Raw genomic sequence first — 20766 nt, 5'->3', positions numbered from 1 at the left:
GCTAGATTATCAGCATCAGCGCTCTTGGATACCCAGCATGCAGTGCGGCATGTCAAAAAACTTGGAAAATAGTTTGGTTACAACAGCCATGCGAGGGATTTCAGTTGTTGTTTTCGTTCAGTTAGATGTTTGTAATGTTACTGTTTGTTAGTTAATATGATCTTGTTGGTCACCCTGAGTGTGCATGTTTAATGTGTAGTTTAATTGGAACAGAGAGTCGGCCACTGTACTATCAAATGGCATACTTGCATGCAATACAACGTGGCCTGTGCCCTAGCCCAGGTGCCAACGAGACTGTTTTTAATTGTGGATTGACTGAAGGCTTGGGGCCCGTTCTTTGTACATCGCTTATTACATCCAAGATCAAATTACTCATCCAAGATGACAACATCTTGCTAATTATGCTCTGGCTAATTCGGTTCTTCGAACACCCATGTTTATAATTAGTATAGCTGGATTGAGTTATGCGTTGGTCTAAAAGGGAGTATGTATCGATGGTAGAAAACTTGATCAGCAACGCTGCTATTGGCTGCTCACATATGTCTATGGCTGCTCACCGTGGTCAAAAAGAGTGCCCTGTTTTTTCCCCAACAGAGCAACAGCTTGCTCGAAGGTTACTCCGAATTTGAAGATTTAATCAGAACGCCAAGGAACACCTCAAAGTCTGCAAAATCCAAGAAGGATCAAGCTGGCAAAAAGTAGCAGACCAAATTAAATGTATAGTAGTGACCACACATTTTATTTCTTATTACAGTAAGCTCGGCCTATGTTATATTTTCATACTTTCATATTTTGATTTATCATCTTTAATGTCATATGATGTGGTTTCAACAAATTGATGATGTAAATGACACGCTCACAAAAAAGACGATAAGCTTTCCTCTCAAAAAGTATAGGCTAGCATATCGCGCTGTGCTTAAGGAGCCTATCTATCACGCAATGAGCAATTGATTCGGTTTCAGTTAAATTATGCTAATGATTCTGGCACCTTCTGCAACAGGTTCCTGTAGTAAAAACGGACAAGACATGTCTGTGACAGACTTCCTGTATCAACTCTGCTTGTAAAGCCTCAATTTAATCGTGTTTACAAAAAATAAACCTGCTCCCGAGCAGGTTTAAGCTTACGGACCTGTTGCTATGACAGCAAGTCCAGGATGAGCTTCGAAGAACCAAACAATCCAAGATAATGACAAATCGTCAACAATCAAACCCAGCTAACTGAGTTAGCGACATACGGAGAACGGGTCCCTGGAAAAAGAGTTACGCAGGGAGAGTCAATATATGCTGTTTTCATGCCATCTTTGGAGGAATTCTGTAAGCAGTGTTGCGTGTCGGAGGCAATTTTTGGATGATATGCGGCCGGTACAGCATTTCTGCTTTGGCGTGACTTGCACTGGGAGAGAGGGAAACAGCATGGATGGGGATAGTGTGCGGGCAGATGTGTCTTTATATAAAATGAAATGGAATGAGAAATGCAATTCAAAATGTCAGAAAGGGATATGATTTTTGTGTAAATATACACATTGCTTGAATATCTTTGTGTCAATAAATCAAATATAATTTTGATTGTTTTTTCAAACCTTATTGGCTTCAAGGGGACATCATTCTGATGTACCATGCACAATTTCATGCAATTTTACCTTGAAATGTCAACCGTCTCTTAACCTTTGTCCCAGAGCTGACCAAAGCTAATACTCTGCCCTTTCTATTCATAAAATCTCAACAGTTGGTGTGTAGCAGAGAGGATAAAGAGACTGAATTGTAACCTTATGCTCATGACCTCAAATCCCCATTCAGCCTATTTTTGTTGGCCAAACATGTAGTTTTGCTCTATTGTTGTCCAACTCTCAATCTTCTACAATGTACATTTTTATAATATTTTCCCATTTTGTGGAGGAACCCGCATCGCTGCTTGCAGCTATATTTACTTATTATTTTTCAGTAAGAGTAGTGTGATTAAGTTACAGTATTTCTTTCTGTACAAAGTAACATTATTACTTATTATATTACTTTTACTATTACCTTTAATAGTAGGAAGTTTAACTTTGCAATAGTTAAACAAAATAGTGTTTTTTAAAGAAGAATGTTTATTTCAAATAATCTTAAACATCAAAAAGGCTTATAAATTCAAAAATAATAATATATTTGTGTGAATAAATGATCCTATGATTGCTGTTGTGTTTGCCTGCAGTGTGAATCAAAGGCAAACCAGGCTACTGCGCCCAGGAAGTGTCATTTTGGCAACAATCTGTATTTATATGGCTATTTTAGTCCTTTGTTGAATTCATGCAGTAACTTGGACAATTAACGCAAGTTACTTAAATAAGTAACTGTAATAATATAACTCATGTCAAAAACGAATGCGTTATATTACTTTGTTACTCACTTCAGTAATAATATTATGTAACACGTTATATTACATAACGTGTTACCCCCAACACTGCTGGTAACTAATGAAGCATCAGTATGTTTGCAAAGCTGCAGCTGTATGTTTCTTTTCATTTCTCTTTCCTGTTTCTCTCTTCACCCCAGGTGGCCTTGTCAGAGGCATAAGAAGTACCAAAGGATCCACATCAGTACAGAACTATAGCTGGAAAAGAGAGCAGAAGACAAACACTTAACAGTTGCCTACTGAACCATGAAAGAAAATATGAGGTGCAAAACTTCTGTTAGTGCATTTCCTTTGTAATGTTGGGTCACTCCAACCAAAGACATAAGTGCCTGTATCTACTGTGTAAATATTTGTTGGAACTCTTGAATTCAGTACATTCAGCAGTTTTGTTTGTAGTTTTTGGAGTTTGCCTGAGCCTTCTGTGCCAGAGGTGACAAACTGTGTACACGCAATATCAGTTTTGCAAGATTTACCTGATATAAAATAACTGCCCTTCCTCATAGTCACCTTGATGTCATGGTTTTCAACCCATAATAGACCCTCACGTATGCCATTTGGAGTGTAAAGGGGAAAATGAGCCTTGGGTTTCCCCATTGTCGTTACACTGAAATTGAATAAGAATGATTTGCCTTTTTCTTGAGATTCATCTTTTGTGCTCTTAAGTGGTTTAACATGTTTGCTGAAGATCATGAAGCATTTACATTTACAGGTATTCATTTAGCAGACGCTTTTATCCAAAGCGACTTCCAAGAGAGAGCTTTACAAAGTGCATAGGTCACTGATAATAACAAGATAGCCCCAAAGCATTGTGGGTAGCCAAAAACAAGAAGTACACATTGTGAACAACCAAAAAATAAGTGCTAAAGGGAATTAACCATAAGAGCATGTGGTTAAGCAAGTTACAATTAAACAACATTAATTTCTAAGTGCAAGTGTATCTGTAGGAAAGCAATACAAATAGGATTAACTAAAATAAAATACAACAATTTAAATCAGCTACTACTAACCAACAAGAGCAACAGTCTAAGCAAGAGTCATTGTGATCGTTGCTTTGGGTCTCTTAGATAACAATAAGACTTGTTGCCCCCCAGTATGGAGGACCAAACCTGCCATATTTAAAAATGAATGAATGAATGAATAAATAAATGTCCACATCCATGCATTTAGACATAAATAAATGAATACATGTACTAATTAATGCAGAATTGTCAATCAATATTACCTTATAATTTACATGTATTTGTGTATTCATTTATTTATTCATTTATTTATTCATTCATGTATTCATTCATTTATAAATTCATGTGTTCATTCATTTATTCATTCATTTATTCATTCATTTATTCATTCATTCATTCCTGTATTTCTTCTTCTCAATATGTTAATCAGATGTGTCAATCAAAATAGGTAGGCGGTATTTGACACACCATTGGCTAATCGTTTTCCACGCTTTGTATTCGATTATGTAACCTTACATCCATCCTTGCTGTCATGGACAACATAGCCTACATGGACAGGCTGGCCGACCTTGTTGAAAACAAAGATTTAATTCACCATATATGATATTTGGATAAACAAACATGTTATAAAGATTTTACTACGTTAGTTGTGGGCTATCACTTAACACCCAACTTCACTACGCTGACCGGCCAACCATGTGTTTACCCCGATAAAAACGTAAACATTTTAAAATAAAAAATCCTTGTTGATTGTCAAACCAACATATTTGTCCTGTGTGTAAGAGCGAGATAGACAATCTGGCATATAGCCCCCAATCAAGCAGAAGAGAAATTTGTGAAGATTGACGACACAAATTTAATCATCGAAGATGAAAAGTAGCTTAGTCCTAAATGGAGTTGTATGTCCCATAGCACATATTTTACAAAGACTACGGCAACAAAAGCCAAATGTTGCCACGTTATGTTGGGAATGGGATGCCGTTGCGACGGTTATTGTTGGAGCAACAAGTTGCCTAAATAGCCTGTAGCCTATGTCATGTTTATGTACATGTCAGCTTTACATGTAGAAAAGAAAATCTCAGAGAAGGTGAAAGGCTTGGTGACCGGCGTGGAGAAATGCGCGTCTAGTGTGAACAGCATCGCGCCATTCGTAGTATGTTGTGGCGCTCCAGGGCCCTTCGCAGCCAGTGTGTCCCAGGCGTTAGCTAGATTGAATCTATGGCTCTGGATTGATTGCAATGTCTGAACATCAGTTTCCACGCCTACTGGCCTCCTCTCATTATCATATTGGGAACAATGAATGAATGAATGAATGAATGAATGAATAAATGAATAAATAAATGAATAAATAAATGAATAAATAAATGAATAAATAAATGAATGAATAATAAAATCAATAAATCAATACATACATGAATACAAAATAAATAAATACATAAATGTAAAATATATGTAACTATTGATTGACAATTGTGCATTAATTAATATATATATTAGTTTATTTCTGTCTAAATGCATGGATGTGGACATTTATTTATTCATTCATTCATTTGTAAATATGGCAGGTTTGGTCCTCCATACCCCAGAGGCCAAAAGTGTCCAAACACAGCTCTTTATTGCACCTGAAGGTTACACACTGACTTCCGTGTGGTTGCTGGGTAAGGTCATTTAGAATTGGTTGCACCAGAGGGGGGAAGATAATCAGTTACGGTAATTGATGTGCTTTTCTCAGCTTGCAACATTGTTTTACCAGGCCCATGTGGTTAAGCCATGCTATTCTTTTCTCGTCTTTGTAAGGATTTGTTTTTAGGGTTGAATGCTATAACGTTATGAAGAAATATCCAATTGATAGTTGCGTGTCTGCTGTTGATAGGCCTTTGAGGAACTCAACAGGTCTTTCTGGTCTTTGTTTGTGTTGACACCTTTTTCTGTACATCCATATCAAATTTTCCATTCACTAACTGTAGCTTTTCACAGGACAAGGTAGAATACGAAGTGCATTTTTAAGTTGCAATGTCATACGCCAATTAAGGGAAACTATATAGTCATCAGAGAAATTAACATTACAATGCAGGTTATCATTTCCATTCCACTGTCCTTTGGTGTCACTTGTTTTTGTTGTGTGTTTAGTTTTTCACACAAATAACTTGTAATTTTTTGCATCTTGCCTTAATACTGTGTTGTCATGTCTATGTTAAGCTTTTCAGAAACCAGGTCATTCATCTCATTATTACAGTGTACGTTTCACCCCTTACTGCTCATTTTTGATCACCAACAATATAACTTCTGTATGTGAAGTGTCAATATATAGATTGTAATTTATTTCGTGGCCATTTGTTTCAATAGAATACATTTTTTTATTTGCCTACATGACTATTATTAATATTTGCCAGGATGTTTCTACAAAACACATACATATTAAACATAAACAAAGTTTAAACATATTATTCTGACCTTGCTCTTTAAGACCGCATAATCAATTGTGGTAATCCCACCTCCAAGGAAATAGGTCTTTAAATACAAACATCCTCCCATCCTTTTAGAAGTCACTGATCTGGTAGTAGAGGAAAATATACACTGGTTGTCACCCCTTTTTTAGGTTATAACCTCAGTAAGGCTGTAAAAGTGGAATGATGCAGAAAGAAACTGAAATATCTCACACCCAACTACTTGTGTGCCTTTAGCACTAACCAGTGCAACATTACCCTCCCTCTAAATTCCATAGCTGTGCTGTTGAAATGTGCTGATGAGGGTTTCTGCTCCAGTTAATGTCTCAAATGATTACATTTAAAATACAATGGCCATATGTTTAAGTATACTGTAAGGTTTCACTATAGCGTGCATGGTCCCTTTTTTGTCCCATCAACCTTTTCATTCGATACCTTTTCCACATCTAGTTTTTCCACCTCACTACTTTCTGTGAGTGGTATTTCATTTGTTTCGAAAGCATAACACAAGCATGGATAGGTCAGATGACATGTCTATCCCATTAAGGGACAATTGACAGAAAACAGACAGGACTCATCTGTTGATTGATGTCAGATCATATCGATCTCCCTCTCCTTCGCGGGTCGGTAATTGTAATGGTGGATGGTTCTCTCACTCAAAAAGTCATTGGTTTAGAAAGACCCCTGGTCCTTGAATGATGCAGAAGAAGTATTTTGATTTTATTTTATTCAGATCCCCATTAGCTGATGCCAAAGACACCAGGGGCCCGTTCGTCGTAGGGGTTGAAGCTAAGTTAATCAATTGTCCCAAAAGTTGGTTGTTCACAATGTGTACTTCTTGTTTTGGCTACCCACAATGCTTTGGGGGTTATCTTGTTGTTATTATCAGTGACCTATGCACTTTGTAAAGCTCTCTCTTGGAAGTCGCTTTGGATAAAGCGTCTGCTAAATGAATAAATGTAAATGTCCCTTTAGCCCGTTAACATGAGCGAGCTAACTGAGAACCGCAAATATCGGTTCGTCGACGGCTGATCCGCATCCAAATCATGTGGTTAAATTCAATCAGGCTAAAGTTATCAGGGCAAGTGCACGAGCATGTCCTACTTCAAAAGGCAGGAAAGGTCAATCACCAAAACCGTGATTTTCTAACGATATGATGGCGGAAAAGACGAAAGAGAGAGCGGTGATATTCTCGCCATCTAAGCAAACTATTATAATGAGTCTCTACGAAGACAATAAGCATATTATCATGGCTAAGTCAAACACCGCCACCGCTGCCAGAGCAAGACAGGCAGCTTGGCAAAAAAATTGCTGATAAACTAAACGTGTATTTTGGTCAAATGTAGGATAATAGGCTCATCTTTAGTGCCTTATTACCCCAATCAATCAGATCACATTTCTTTAAATGTGCATGCTGGCATAGGCTTAATGGAAATTAATCATCGAATGAGATCTTGCTAGCGAAAATAATGATATCAACTCTTTCAGAATAAGTATACAAACAAGGCCAAAGAGTATCTAATTGATACGAATTCATAGACACTTATGGGAATATGTAGGCCTACTGAAAGCGCTTATATCATGTAGCTAGAGTGATATCAGGTAAAATGGGCCACTTTTTGGTAAATCGTTTGGGACAATAATACAATACCATGCCTTTTCCATGTGTTTTTATGATTACTAATGACTGTTTTTGATTTGTTTTTGTTGAAATGATGTAATAAAATTATTTAGGCCCTACAGTTCTTGAAACATCAGCTGTGCCCACTTTTTTTGCAAAAGCAGTGTCAGGTAAAATGGACCAGCTGTTCAAGTAAAATGGGCCAGTGAAACTGCAAAGGGAAATAGTAATTTACCATCAATTTTAATTTTAAAACACAGTTGCTTATACTGCCACAAAACATTTAAACTGCATTAAACAAACATATTCATATGTGCTATAATAAAACAAATGATCCTGAAGCCCAGACTCATCACAGTTCCATATATATGTGACGGTGTGCCCTCAATACCCAGCTCGACCAAAAGGCTCTCACACTGGTTAAACCACTGACTAACCACCTCTTTGTTGAGTCCAGCAGCCCGTGCTGCAGACAGGACCTCTGGCTTGCACATCCCAAGCTCTGGGTTGCGCTTTAAAAAGTTCTTAAACCAGTAATATCCGGCCCTCCCTGCTGGCCTCTTGGAGAAACCAGATATGTTGTTTTTGGCTGCAAAATCAAAGGCCACTTGCTAGACATCACGTTTTGTGAAGGGAAACCCCCTCTGCGCCAATGTCTTGAGGGTGGCAGCAAGCTCCCTTTCCGCCTCCTGTGGAAGGTAGGGCTTCCGCCCTGACACATGTTCACTGCCAGTCACTTTTCCACTGATGCGTCTTTGCAGTGTGGATTGCGGCACACCACATGCTCTTGATAAGAGGTGCACACTCACTGTAATTCCTTTCTTCTCTCCCTCCATGTATTTATCTAAGGCCCCCTTCATCCTCTCCTCTTTCCACAGATTGTAATTGTGGTCCTTTCCTCTCTGGTCCTTGCTCCTCCTCTCTTTTCTCTCCCTTTCCTTCTCCCTCTCTCCTCTCCTCTCGCTTCCTTCTCGTTCGCCATACTCACTGTACATAAAATATCTACTACCATTGTTACTGTTGGGGGGGTCATGGTGTGACACACACACACACACACTCACACACACACACTCCAACACATGTGTATGTGTGTTTGTGAGGGACACAGATGATGGCCCATTTTAGCTGAAACTATGTTGCCCATTTTACCCCAGTGGGTTAAGGTGAATTGGGCCACCAAGAAAAACATCACTTTTTCAAAAAATATGTTCATATACCAAACTAACAACATTATTTCTGATTGATGCCATAAGACAGATATTATGCATAGTTTTTTTTAGCGCATGTTTAAAAAAAAATAGATTTATCATCCTTATAATAGTTTAGTTAGATTTGGTATGCCAGGCTACTTACCATGCAGCTTTCTGGTGCAGTCTTCTTTGAATTATTGGCCCGCCCACCATTGCAACCATAAAGCAATCAAATCCCCTGTTAGGCTACTTGTCAGGGCTGGGACCCCCAAACCTTAAATGGCCCATTTTACCTGATGGCCCATTTTACCTGATATCACCCTATATATATGTTTATGCATGTAGGCCTATGTGTAAATCTGTCTTTGATTTCATTGACTGGGACATGCCAGGGAATATGATGAATTGATTCATCAGCTGGTTATGCGCCAAGTACACTTTTCTTACAGCAATGCATGCTGCGGCTTTGCCAATGTTTTCTGCATCGCCTATACTGTATAAAAATGTAGCCTACCTGACGCAAAAAACCTCAAGGCTAAGGCTTTATTGTCAAGTTCTTCACGTCAAGACATAAAAAGGAATCAATATGACGTTTCCCACTCACCCAGAGTGAAACATAAAAAGCAGAGGCACAACAGATAAGACATTTCTTAAGACATTGCGTTACATATTCACATACAGCAGCATAAGCTCATGCATAGCTTGCTGCGGCGTACATTTGCAATGTATGGCCCGAGAAGGTCTTGCAAATAAATGAGTCCTTGAATCGATATCGCTCAAACAAGAACTCATCCGTGTGAAAAAGAATCTTGGCGATCGCGAAGAACTCTATTGGTATGGAAAGCTAATCGAACTATATATCTCCTTGGTCAGCTGGGTCTCTCAAAAAGGGAGCTGCCAATTATTTTCCGGGGTGTGGCAAGCTTATCCAGCTACACTTACGTTAGCCTGCTCTCGAGCAGGTTAGTGCTAATTGATTTGTTACTATGGTGATTTATCTAAACTTGCTTCCACGAACCAAAAAGAGGGGCGTGTTTTATCTTAGCCTGAAAATTAGCTCGCTAAACTATTTGGCGAGCTACAACGAATACCCCCCAGCTACTATTACTGGGGTCCACACAAGAAAACAACATACACGCATATAACAAAGAAGAAATCAACATACAAACAACAGCTAAAGGAAAAGGAAAAAAACATATAGCAAAGAAGAAATCAACATACAAACACTAGATAAAAATAAATTAAAAGATTAAATAACCTAACCATCAACACACAAAGACAGCAGATGACAGATAGGAAAAAGGATAAATGAGCAGATAAATACAAATTAGTAAAACATGCTGGTATCCAGTGCAAACAGCTATGAGGTGTTGCTTCACTTGTTTTTTGAATCTTGCTTTGTTCCGGGTTTTTGAGATGTGATCTGGAAGGGAGTTCCATTCAACCATAGCCCTGCATAGTACTGTACGTTGTTTTGAGTTTTAATTGTTGGAATTGTTGGAAGTATGATGCAATTGCAATTATGTCTTGTTGCATGATTGGAATTGTTAACCACTTTTGTTTGTATGATGATTAACAATCGCTCTGTTTCTGTGCTGTTGAATCATAGGCAAATGCTTTACTGAATTATATTTATGATTCTGAATATGCTCCATGTGTGTCATGCTTAATGTGATTTTAATACATTCACATGCAAAATCATATTTAAATGAAAAGAGGTAGCCTATGTTTCACTTTAGTTATCTGGTTACTCTCAATGTAAGGATTGATATGTAAAACTATTTAGTTTGGTCCACATTGATGGGATGCAGTGGGTCTAGCCACTTTGTTTTCAGCAAAATATATTTCTTTGGACTGATGACAAGCATAGTAGTATCAATGCAATTGATACATCAAATGTAGGTTTAATTAAAAACTGGGGTAAGAAAAAGTTGCGTGTGTAAACACAAGTCCAACTTTGACCCGTTGGTGGCGCAAGAGTGGTCTAATGGGAGAAATGAAACTTGGTGTAAGTATAGAAAGAACTGTCCTTAATGAGTGTGCCAAATTTCTCAAAAAGTTACCATATGGTTCTAGGGGCTGCCATTGACTTCCATGGTACAAGAATAAAAAAAAGAATAAAACTAACAAATATAGCTGCAAGCAGCAATGTGGTGGCCAAGCAGTCAAATGACCCATAAAACACTTAAGAAATCCTTAGAACAGGGTTCCGAGGGCATGCAGCAAGTTTGGTGTGAATCCATCAAAGATTTTCTGAGATACAACCCAACTTCCTGTTTGCTGGCTTAATTGCACATTTTGACTCCCTGTACCGGGCAAACGGTTCTGAAAATCAAAAAATCATGTGAATCTCTTTGTGAGGCTTGGTCTGAAGATACTCTCTGCCAAATTTGGTGAAGATTGGACAACATGTGTAGGAGGCGTAAAGAAAAAACGTTTTTCAATTAATTCAAAATGGCGGCCGGATCAATTCGGCTATTATCACAAGTTATCATGTATCACACACGGGATGTCCCAACATATCATGAGACAAAGGAATCCCTTCATAAAAGCAAACAAATCAACAGTTATTGGCCAAAACACATTTTTGCTTCCTGCGGCCACGCCCAGTGATCACATGACACCAAATTAATTGGACAGCCTCAGAAGAGGGTTCCGAGTCATCATATTAAGTTTGGTGTTGATTTCTCAAAGATTAGCTGAGATATGACCCAACTTCCTGTTTGGTTGCTTTGTTGCCAATTTTGATTGGCTGTACCGGACAAACGGTTTTGAAAATCGAATATCCTTTGATAAATTCTGTGAGGGTTGGTCTGATGATAATGTGTGCCAATTCTGGGGAAGATTTGAAAAAAATAAAAGTAGTTGAAACGAAAAAACGTGTTTCCTTAAAATTCAAAATGGTGGAAAATCTATATAACCGGAAATTGACGTCATAGGGTTGTGTTGAACTCGTCTTGATCCAGGGAATCCAATGGTACCTCATTTTTGAAAATCAGTCATACGGTTCAAAAGTTTCGTGTGTAAACACAAGTCCAACTTTGACCAGTTGGTGGCGCTAGAGTGCTCCAATGAGAGACATGAAACTTGGTGAATATAAAGAGGGGACTGTGCTTAATAAGTGTGCCAAATTTCACAACTTTTTACCATACGGTTCTAGGGGCTGCCGTAGACTCCAATGACAGAAGAAGTGTAATAATAATAATAAGAAAAGGTAGAATCCCTTATGTGGCTTCGCCGCTTCGCGGCTTGGCCACCAATAACAATAGGTTTCCTCCTTACGGAGGAATCCTAATAAAACTAACAATAACAATAGGTTTCCTCCTGACGGAGGAATCCTTAATATAGCTGCAAGCAGCAATGGAGGGGCCAAGCAGTCCAGAGCAGGACATGGCCTCCATAGCACTTGCGCAACAATTAAGTCACAACAACCTGTTGCACTCATGCAACACACCAAGTTTGGTTGAAATATCTGTTTGCGTTCAAGAGTACTGAGTGTTCAAATGTTTTTTTTTCTGGTATAAAACCACAGGCCTCCTCTGCTCCTCGTGGGAACGAAGGAACCGAAGTTTGGTGATGATCGGACACATTTTTGCTGAGTTATGCTCTCACGTGTCTTTGGCGGCTGTGCCGCCGCCTTTGATCAGCTCTACCGAACAAACGGTTTTGAAAATGGAAAATCCATCCGACATCTTTGTGAAGCTTCGTCTGAAGATAATCTGTGACAAATTTAGTAAACATTGGACAAAATTTGGGGCGTGCAAAAGGTTTTTACACTTTTCCATTAAATCCAAAATGGCGGCCGCGTCAATTCGGTTGTTATGAAATATTATCGATGGTCAAGCTTGATAACTCACAAGACATCAACAGACAAAGAAATTACTTTATTAAGGTAAACACTTAAATAGTTATTAGCCAAAACACGTTTATGCTTCCGGCCACGCCCCCTTTTACTCACATGACACAATATTTGGAGGACATCCTCAGAACGAGGTTCCGAGTAGGCATATCAAATTTGGTGTCACTGTCTCAAAGAACTGCTGAGATATTACTTCATTTCCTGTTTGGTGGCTTTCCTGATGACTTTGATTGGCTGTCACGGACAAACGGTTGTGGGAATCAAAATGCTCTACCATAACTTTTGTGCGGCTTAGTCTGAAGATCATCTCTGGTAATTTTTAAGAAGATTTGACAATAATTGTAGTAATTGTAACCTTTTATCAAAGGTTTTTGATAAAACCAGAAATAGTGGAAACTCCAAATAACCGGAAATTGACGCCATGGTGTGCATTGAACTCGGCTTGATCCAGGGAATCCAACGGTATCTCATTTTTGAAAATGGGTCATACGGTTCAAAACTTGCGTGTGTAAACATAAGTCCAACTTTGACCCGTTGGTGGCGCTAGAGTGGTCTAATGGGAGACATGAAACTTGGTGTAACTGTAGAAGTGACTGTCCTTAATGAGTGTGCCAAATTTCACAAAAAGTTACCATATGGTTCTAGGGGCTGCCATTGACTTCCATGGTACAAGAATAACATTTTAAAAAAAGAATAAAACTAACAATAACAATAGGTTTCCCCTCTCGTATGACCGAGCTTCTTACCCTCTCTCTAAGGGAAAGCCCGGACACCCTGCGGAGAAAGCTCATTTAGGCCGCTTGTATTCGGTCACCGCCCATAGTTCGTGACCATTGGTGAGGGTAGGAACGTAGATCGACTGGTAAATAGAGAGCTTTGCCTTTCGACTCAGCTCCTTCTTCACCACGACGGACCGATGCAGAGCCCGCATCACTGCGAACGCCGCACCGATCCGCCTATCAATCTCGCGCTGCATTCTTCCCTCACTCGTGAACAAGACCCAGAGATACTTGAAGTCCTCCGCTTGGGTCAATGTGCCTTTCATCAACCCCAAGTTTGCGTGCTACAGGTCTGTTGCTGCTTGTGAGTGCTTTCTGCACAGCTTTCTGTTTGAAAGCTAAATAATAAGAATGTTTTGGCATGCTACTTCAGATTTCTACAAAAAGTAGAGACACGCGCAGCTTCAATTTTACACTCAGCGTTTGTTTGACCTCCTTGTCTAGTTGTTTGTCTGCAGTGTTTAATCAAAGAAATATGGTATATGACAGCAATATTTTTTTTATGTAACTGGCCTTTTTAACATCACAAATGGCCGCAGCTTTGCCCCTTATGGTCTAGGACTTCCCCTAGCTGCATTGCAAATCAAGAATAGAGCTTTTCATTTGGCCCAGTGGCAGACTGTCTGAGGTTGTCAAATGTCACCACTCATGGAATGCTTCTTGTCCAATAAAATAGACTTACTTGAATGGAACTAATTGTTGTGCACACATTTATATTCCAGTTATAAACAAACATCAACCATATTGTACATGGACAAAGTTGCTTCCTAATTGCATTCACTCTTATTTCATAGTTTTTGTGATGTCAAAGTAGAATAACTACATATGTGTCTTACATAAACATACACACTGAATTTTAAATCAATTGTAGTCAGTGTAGTTACATGTGGTAATATGTCCATGTCATTGTTGTGTTGGAAATGTATGTGAATGCTGGGTGGTTGACTATTTCTTATTGTATAATCTGTGTGAGATGTAAGCAAGGTAAATATTCTGTGAGGTGTTAAGATAGATAGCAGTTTTAGAATAAACAAATACTTTATTAGCAATGAACAAATTTACAAGTTAAAGGCAAATGAATAAGTAAAATGAAGATGAGTAAAAGAACGTATGTCGAGCACACTCATGCTGTTTGAGGTTGTCAAATATCACCAGACATGGACTTCTGCCTAAATTGACATGCACCAACTCAGAGCAATGAGTTTCAACAACCATCAGCACAGTTATTAAATTTGTTGACTCTACTCTTAATGCAAGACTATGTTTAAGTTATTGTCTGACATTCTTTGTCGGCAACTGTTTATGGAGGAACCATCCCTCAACAAATTGCTTTGGTCATGCTTTCTTAGAAGTCTAGTCCTTAATTTAGATGTGCCAAAGAAGATGATAACATGACCAAGCTGTGTTTGGTTGATTCAACTGTATAGTTCTGAAGAAGAAGACCTTCTGTTTCTTTTAACAGTAGAATTAGCTGTGGCCAAACTAATCACAGAATGCCTACTAGTCTAAAATGTCTACTAGACTAAGGAGTGAAGGTGGGAGCTTGGTACTGTTGGGGCCATGTACTGTTATGGTTTTCGAGTCAAACAACTTGCTAAATGATTAAATGTCAAATCCAACTTTAAATTTATAAAAGAGAGAATTAAACATAGAGGTTTAAAAGGCTACGTTTGTTTAAACAAACTACAGACATGATTTGGGGTAAAAGCTCTAGAAATTAGCCAAGCACACAAATTTTAACACACATATCTACTTTTCATCTTACTTTAAACTATTTTTCAGATTTGTGGGGGTGCCGTTATAGGTTCGAGAGGCTTTTTTGCTCCTCATGAGAAATAAGGCATATGTAATGAATTTCAGAATTTTGGGACAAATGGGATGCAAATGGCAGCACTTTGAAAATTGACAATTGGGGGGGTGGCCGTAGCGCCACCTATGGATAATGGTGGGTCATTGTGGTGTGGTAGTTACTCATCATGGCCTATACTATCAATGTTTCAGGATTTTGAGAACTTTTTACCTTTGCATACAAAATCGGAAATGCAATACCATCAAGATCCACAAGGCCTTTGCTAGAGACTAAGGAATGAGTGGGGGCTTGGTCAGCCCACACTCTGGAGATGTTGCGTGTGCGTCTTGTCAAGCCCGCGCGTGTGTCAAGGGAAGGCTGAGTGTGTGTGAAGATTTGGAGCACGCGTGGGCAGGAAGAGGGGAGAGAGGATTTAGCCAAAAATCACTGAAATTAGCCAAGCATGTATATTTAAAATATTCACAAAAATCTACTTTTCATCTTACATACAACTTTTTTTCAGATTTGAACACTAAACATTCTCAAGAGTCTTCATAAGAACTAGTGATAGTATCAGAGTATCTGTTTTAGACCGGTGGATGTGTAGAGCATTATTTTAGCGTTAGCGATAAATTTGATTTGCTTTATATCAGTCATTTTTTAAGATATTAAGTAAATTTTTCACATGGGAACATGTTGTAGTGTCTTCCACCGATATACCAAGTTTAGTGTTGATATCTTAAAGATTTGCTGAGATTTGACCCAACTTCCTGTTGGTTCCTTTGTTGATGATTTTGATTGGCTGTACCGGACAAACGATTTCGAAAATAAAAATTCCAGTGATAACTTTTGTGAGGCTTAGTCTGGAGATCATGAAGAAAATGAGACCAAAAATGTAGGAGGAGTAGCCAAAAAACGTGTTTCCTCAATCGTTTTTGTACAGAAAAATCCAATATGGCGGCCGTTATAGGTTTTAGAGGCTTTTTTGTTCCTCATGAGAAATGAGGCATATGTAATAAATGTCAGCATTTTGGGACTTATGGCCGGCAAATGGCATCACTTAAAAAATTGACATATTGGGGCGTGGCCTGTAGCGCCACCTATTGTCTCACATGGCCCATGTTTGGTATGGTAGTTACTAATGGTCTGCAGTTTCAAATTTCACAACTTTTTACCGTTGTGCTCTAGGGGCTGCCATTGACTCCCATGGGTAAAACATATTATAATACCACCAATAACAATAGGGTTCCCTCCTACCGGAGGAACCCTAAAAAGAACTAGAGAGGGTACAATTTCTGGGGAATTGTAGGGTGTGCTTGCTTGCTCCAGTGGCAGGTGGGTCCGTTTTCCCTTCTAGTGATATTTTCAAGCATTTAGCCTACTTATATTGCATAATTCATTAAGAACACCCTTTGAAACAAGCTACTGTAACAACGTTGTTACTGGCAGTATTTCAGATGGAATTGCAATTCAAATAGTACCGTCTGCTAACTGAAAAAAAGCCCCCCAAAACGTAAATAAGTTAGATAAAGGACATTTCAGCCTGACGTCACAACAACAAATATCTTACTTCCGGGTGGATAACTTCGATCTTGGCTAGCGATAGTTAACCTTAACAAGCCATTGAAGCCAACAGGATTTTCCATGTCATTTAACCACGAACACGTTTTATGATTATTATGATTATAACACGTTTCATGATTATGCTTGTGAACTGAAGAACGAGACGTTCCCGATGTTGTTGCTGTTGACATTGTTAGCGAATAACGGTATATTGTAACAGTGTATCAAACTTGTATACAGAGTGTTTCATATAGTAGGTATATGTCTGTATATAGCATATATATATTGTTTTCATATAGTTCAAGTCTTTTATTGTCCGATGCACATTCTTAAGACAACGCAAGCACCTGGCATTTACATAGGCCTAACATAAGTACACAGAACATAAATTACATCTATACTAAGCTTATTTTAGATTTTATAAATAGTGTTTGGCCTAGCTAAATTTTAGCTGCTTTCTCCCCTTGAGGAATGAAGGCATGACCAGTGTGGCACCACATTTAGCCAGTTCTTCAACAATAAAAAAAACCATGTCTGCCATAACCTGATCTCCTGAATTGAGACTCAGACTGTGCACTGATCTCCTTGTCAGATATTCTTCCTCCCCACATCTTGGAAACAAATGATATTGAGCCATAGGGCTTGATACCTATTAGAGCCTTGAGTGTGTTATGAGGTTTGTAGTTTGACCTGAGGTCTAGGCCCTAGGCCTGAAATTGAATGGCCTGTAAATGAAAAACTCCAGCCAGATCACGCCACTGTGTCTGGTTTGTTTATTTACATCAACTGGACTAGTAACTCTCACGCTAGCAAGCTTGCACGATATGCTACCCAACGTTATGCTACCCAACAGCAACAAAAACTTTTATAAATGATCTGTGAGGAAATGTCTTCCTTAAATCCGGTCATGAGTGGTTGGTTGCCAGCCTGTCCATTGGTACCGTTAGATGCAGCGAGACTGCCCGGTAAACGTAGACTAGGCTATTATAGCTGGATCTGTGCTAACGTTACCCACAGGTTCCGTTGGGTCGATTGCAATTTAACCATGGCAAAACGGAAAAAGCCTTATCCTTTACATGCCTGTGTACATTTGACATTACAACCCCAAACACAACAAGATTTCGGCATGACTTTTATCTTTTCGATCTAATCTTTTAAATGAACTAGGCCTACTATGCTATGCTACCATACTAACTGCTGTTGACAGGATGACAGTTATCCACCCGGAAGTGTCTTGGCAACCTTTGTTTACAAACATTCTGATTAGGTCTATTAATTTAGGGGGACATGGCTAATTCAAAAGCAGTTTGCTAGAGGCAAACTAGATGCCGTTGCTATCCACACCACTGATTGTTTGAAAGCGCAGGAAATTAGAACGTTTTTTTTGTAAGGGATAAAGCGACGCGAAGCTGAAGGGGCTTATTTAACCAATAATGACCGGCGTTGTATACATTATCCCGCTTATTACACGGCTACTTGCCAACAAAAATAACTTAACACAGTGTGTCTTTTTACAATGTAGTTGTGACCATTCGTATTGTTGATCAGCAGAGAAATAGTTCGCCAAAGACGTTGAACTCCTTCATAGACTGAGCGTTATTTAGGCTTCAAATCAGCTGACGTCGCTAAGCAACAGAGTACGCTGGGGTTGAAAAGTTACCGGACTACTTGCGGAGTGCTACGAAAGACGTGAATCCGGAACAAAAAGGCCACTTCCCTTGACAGCGGTCAAATATGCATAGCAACGGTCAAATATGAGAAAATTGTTCACCGCAGAACGTTGGGAAGCCCCATTCAAGTGAATGGAGCATTCTACAGCATTAAGAACAGCCGTGTAATAAGACATAAAGTTTAGCTATAGCTGTGGCATTGAAGACAGTAATGTAGCCTACTACACTGCCAGTGTAGCGAGCCGACTCTGTGGCTAACGTCAAAACAAAACGCAGTCTCACTCAAATTCCAAGTTTTACACAAATAACAAACTATGCTGACCCGCTGGCTGTCTTCGCAATCGCCATATCTTTAAAACACTGCTGTCCATTTAGATGTAGAATTGACCCTGGTACGAAAGTAGTAAGAAAATACTCACCAGACGCAGAAGACGACAGTTGACTGAGTGAGTATCAACACTGTTGACAACATTCCGCAATCGTCAATGGAGGCTGACAGGCTCTCACGTAGCAAACAAATCAACGTTTTTACAGCAACCTATATTAAAATCTGACCACCTGGCTGTTTTCACAATAGTCATATCGTCATAACATTTCCCTCTTTCAGTTTTTTCGTGTAAAATTTAACTATAAAATTAGCTACTACTAGGACGCGAGTTCTAGCATGGCTGCCGCCTAAAAGACTAGGCGGTCTCACGGGCGACCTGCACTCGCTCAAATTTCAAAGACTATTACGACCTAAATCAAAAATCTGAGATTGCAGTTCCACTCAAAATCGCATTCTCTACAAAAACAAATGGTTTTGATTTTTTGTGGGTGGTATTTTTCACTCGTAATCCAATCTCCAATTTGCGAGCTAGAAAGTATCACGTTGTATCCATGAGTCGTTGCTAGAAGCGGTCTCACGGACGACCTGCACTCGCTCAAATGTCAAAGACTGTTACGACCTAAATCAAAAATGCGAGATTGCAGTTCCACTCGAAATCGCTTTCTCTACAAAGCCAAATGGTTGTGATTTTTTGGGGGTGGTATTTTTCCCTCTTAATCCAAGCTCCCTCCTACCGGAGGAACCCTAATAATAAGAAAAGGTAGAAACACTTTCGTGGCTTCGCCGCTTCGCGGCTTGGCCACCAATAATAATAATAGTAAAGAAAAGGTAGAAACACTTAAGTGGCTTCGCCGCTTCGCGGCTTGGCCACCAATAACAATAGGTTTCCTCCTGACGGAGGAATCCTAATAATACCACCAATAACAATAGCTTCGCTGCTTGGCCCCTATTAAAACTACCAATTACAATAGGTGCCTCGCAGCTTTGCTGCTTGGCCCGTAATAATAAAACTACCAATTACAATGGGTGCCTCGCAACTGCGCGGCTTGGCCCCTACTAATAAAGATAGCTGCAAGCAGCGATGCGGGTTCCTCCGCAAAATGGCAAAATATTATAAACATTTAAATTGTAAAAGGTCAAGAGTTAGACAAGAGAGCAAAATACTTCATGTTGGGCCAACTACAATACGCTGAATGGGGATTTGAACTCATGAGCATAAGGTTACAAGGCAGACTCTCTATCCTCTCTGCTACACACCAACTGTTGAGACTATATGAGTAGAAAGGGCAGATTATTAGCTTTGGTCAGCTTTGGAACAAGGGTTAAGGAACGGTTGACATTTCAAAGTGGAATTGCATGAAATTGCGCATGGTATTTCATAATGATGTCATCCTGTTTAACTGAACAGATATTCAAATTTGAGACAGGCTAAAAGACTGCGGCTGTATTCAAACGTACGATCTTATACTTTGCAGGTCACTGTCCCTGTCCATTGAGTTATTCTCAGTGTTGAATATTGTCATGTTCAGTTGCTGTATAAAAAAGTAAGCTGTTTCTTCTGTGGTAAGAGTTGTTAGATTCAGCCAAAGTTTAAACTATTCAAATTCAATCATATTTTGACATACCAAGGTGAAATTGTTGATGGTTCTTCAGAGTGATGTCATCTTGAACCCAATAAGGTTTGAAAACCATCAGTCAAAATGATATTTGATTTATTGACACAAAGATATTGAGGTAATGTGGACATTTACAAAAATTCACCCATTTCAGACATTTTGTATTACATTTCTCATTCCATTTCACCCTATATAAAAATACACCTGCCCGCACACTATCCCAATCCATGCCGTTGACCTCCCTCCCCGCGCAAGTCACGCCAAAGCAGAAATGCTGTAGCAGACGCATGAGGTTTAGATGGCGACCAAAAATTGCCTCCCACAGTCAAAACACATTGCTCGCAACACTGTTTCCAGAATTTCTCAAAGATGGCTTGAAGACCGCTTCCCAGAACCACAGTGAACTCAATAATTGCCTTATTGGCAAAAGGTTTACAGCCCAGCCCATGATCAACTCCTTGCGGATATTAAAAACAATGGCCGACTCTCACTTCCCATTAAACCACACAACATGCACTCTCAGGGTGACCAACAAGATTATTTTAACTAACAA

The 20766-nt window shown here is 39.2% G+C and overlaps 1 protein-coding gene across 3 annotated transcripts in view; it reads left to right on the top strand.

Moving 5' to 3' along the window:
* The window catches only part of tmem248 (transmembrane protein 248), a 130744-nt gene extending 123204 nt beyond the window's left edge, over nt 1–7540 (top strand). For all 3 annotated transcript variants that reach the window (XM_084698144.1, XM_084698145.1, XM_084698143.1), the window contains one exon: nt 2533–7540. In XM_084698144.1, the coding sequence (XP_084554270.1) occupies nt 2533–2553 (21 nt within the window). In that variant the 3' untranslated portion in view covers nt 2554–7540. The remainder of the gene's footprint in view (nt 1–2532) is intronic.
* Nucleotides 7541–20766: the final 13226 nt, after the last annotated feature.

Source organism: Hypomesus nipponensis, chromosome 5 (genome assembly GCF_054491055.1).
Source record: "Hypomesus nipponensis isolate SF chromosome 5, ASM5449105v1, whole genome shotgun sequence".
Classification (NCBI taxonomy): Eukaryota; Metazoa; Chordata; class Actinopteri; order Osmeriformes; family Osmeridae; genus Hypomesus; species Hypomesus nipponensis.
This window is presented reverse-complemented; position numbering and strand designations above follow the sequence as displayed.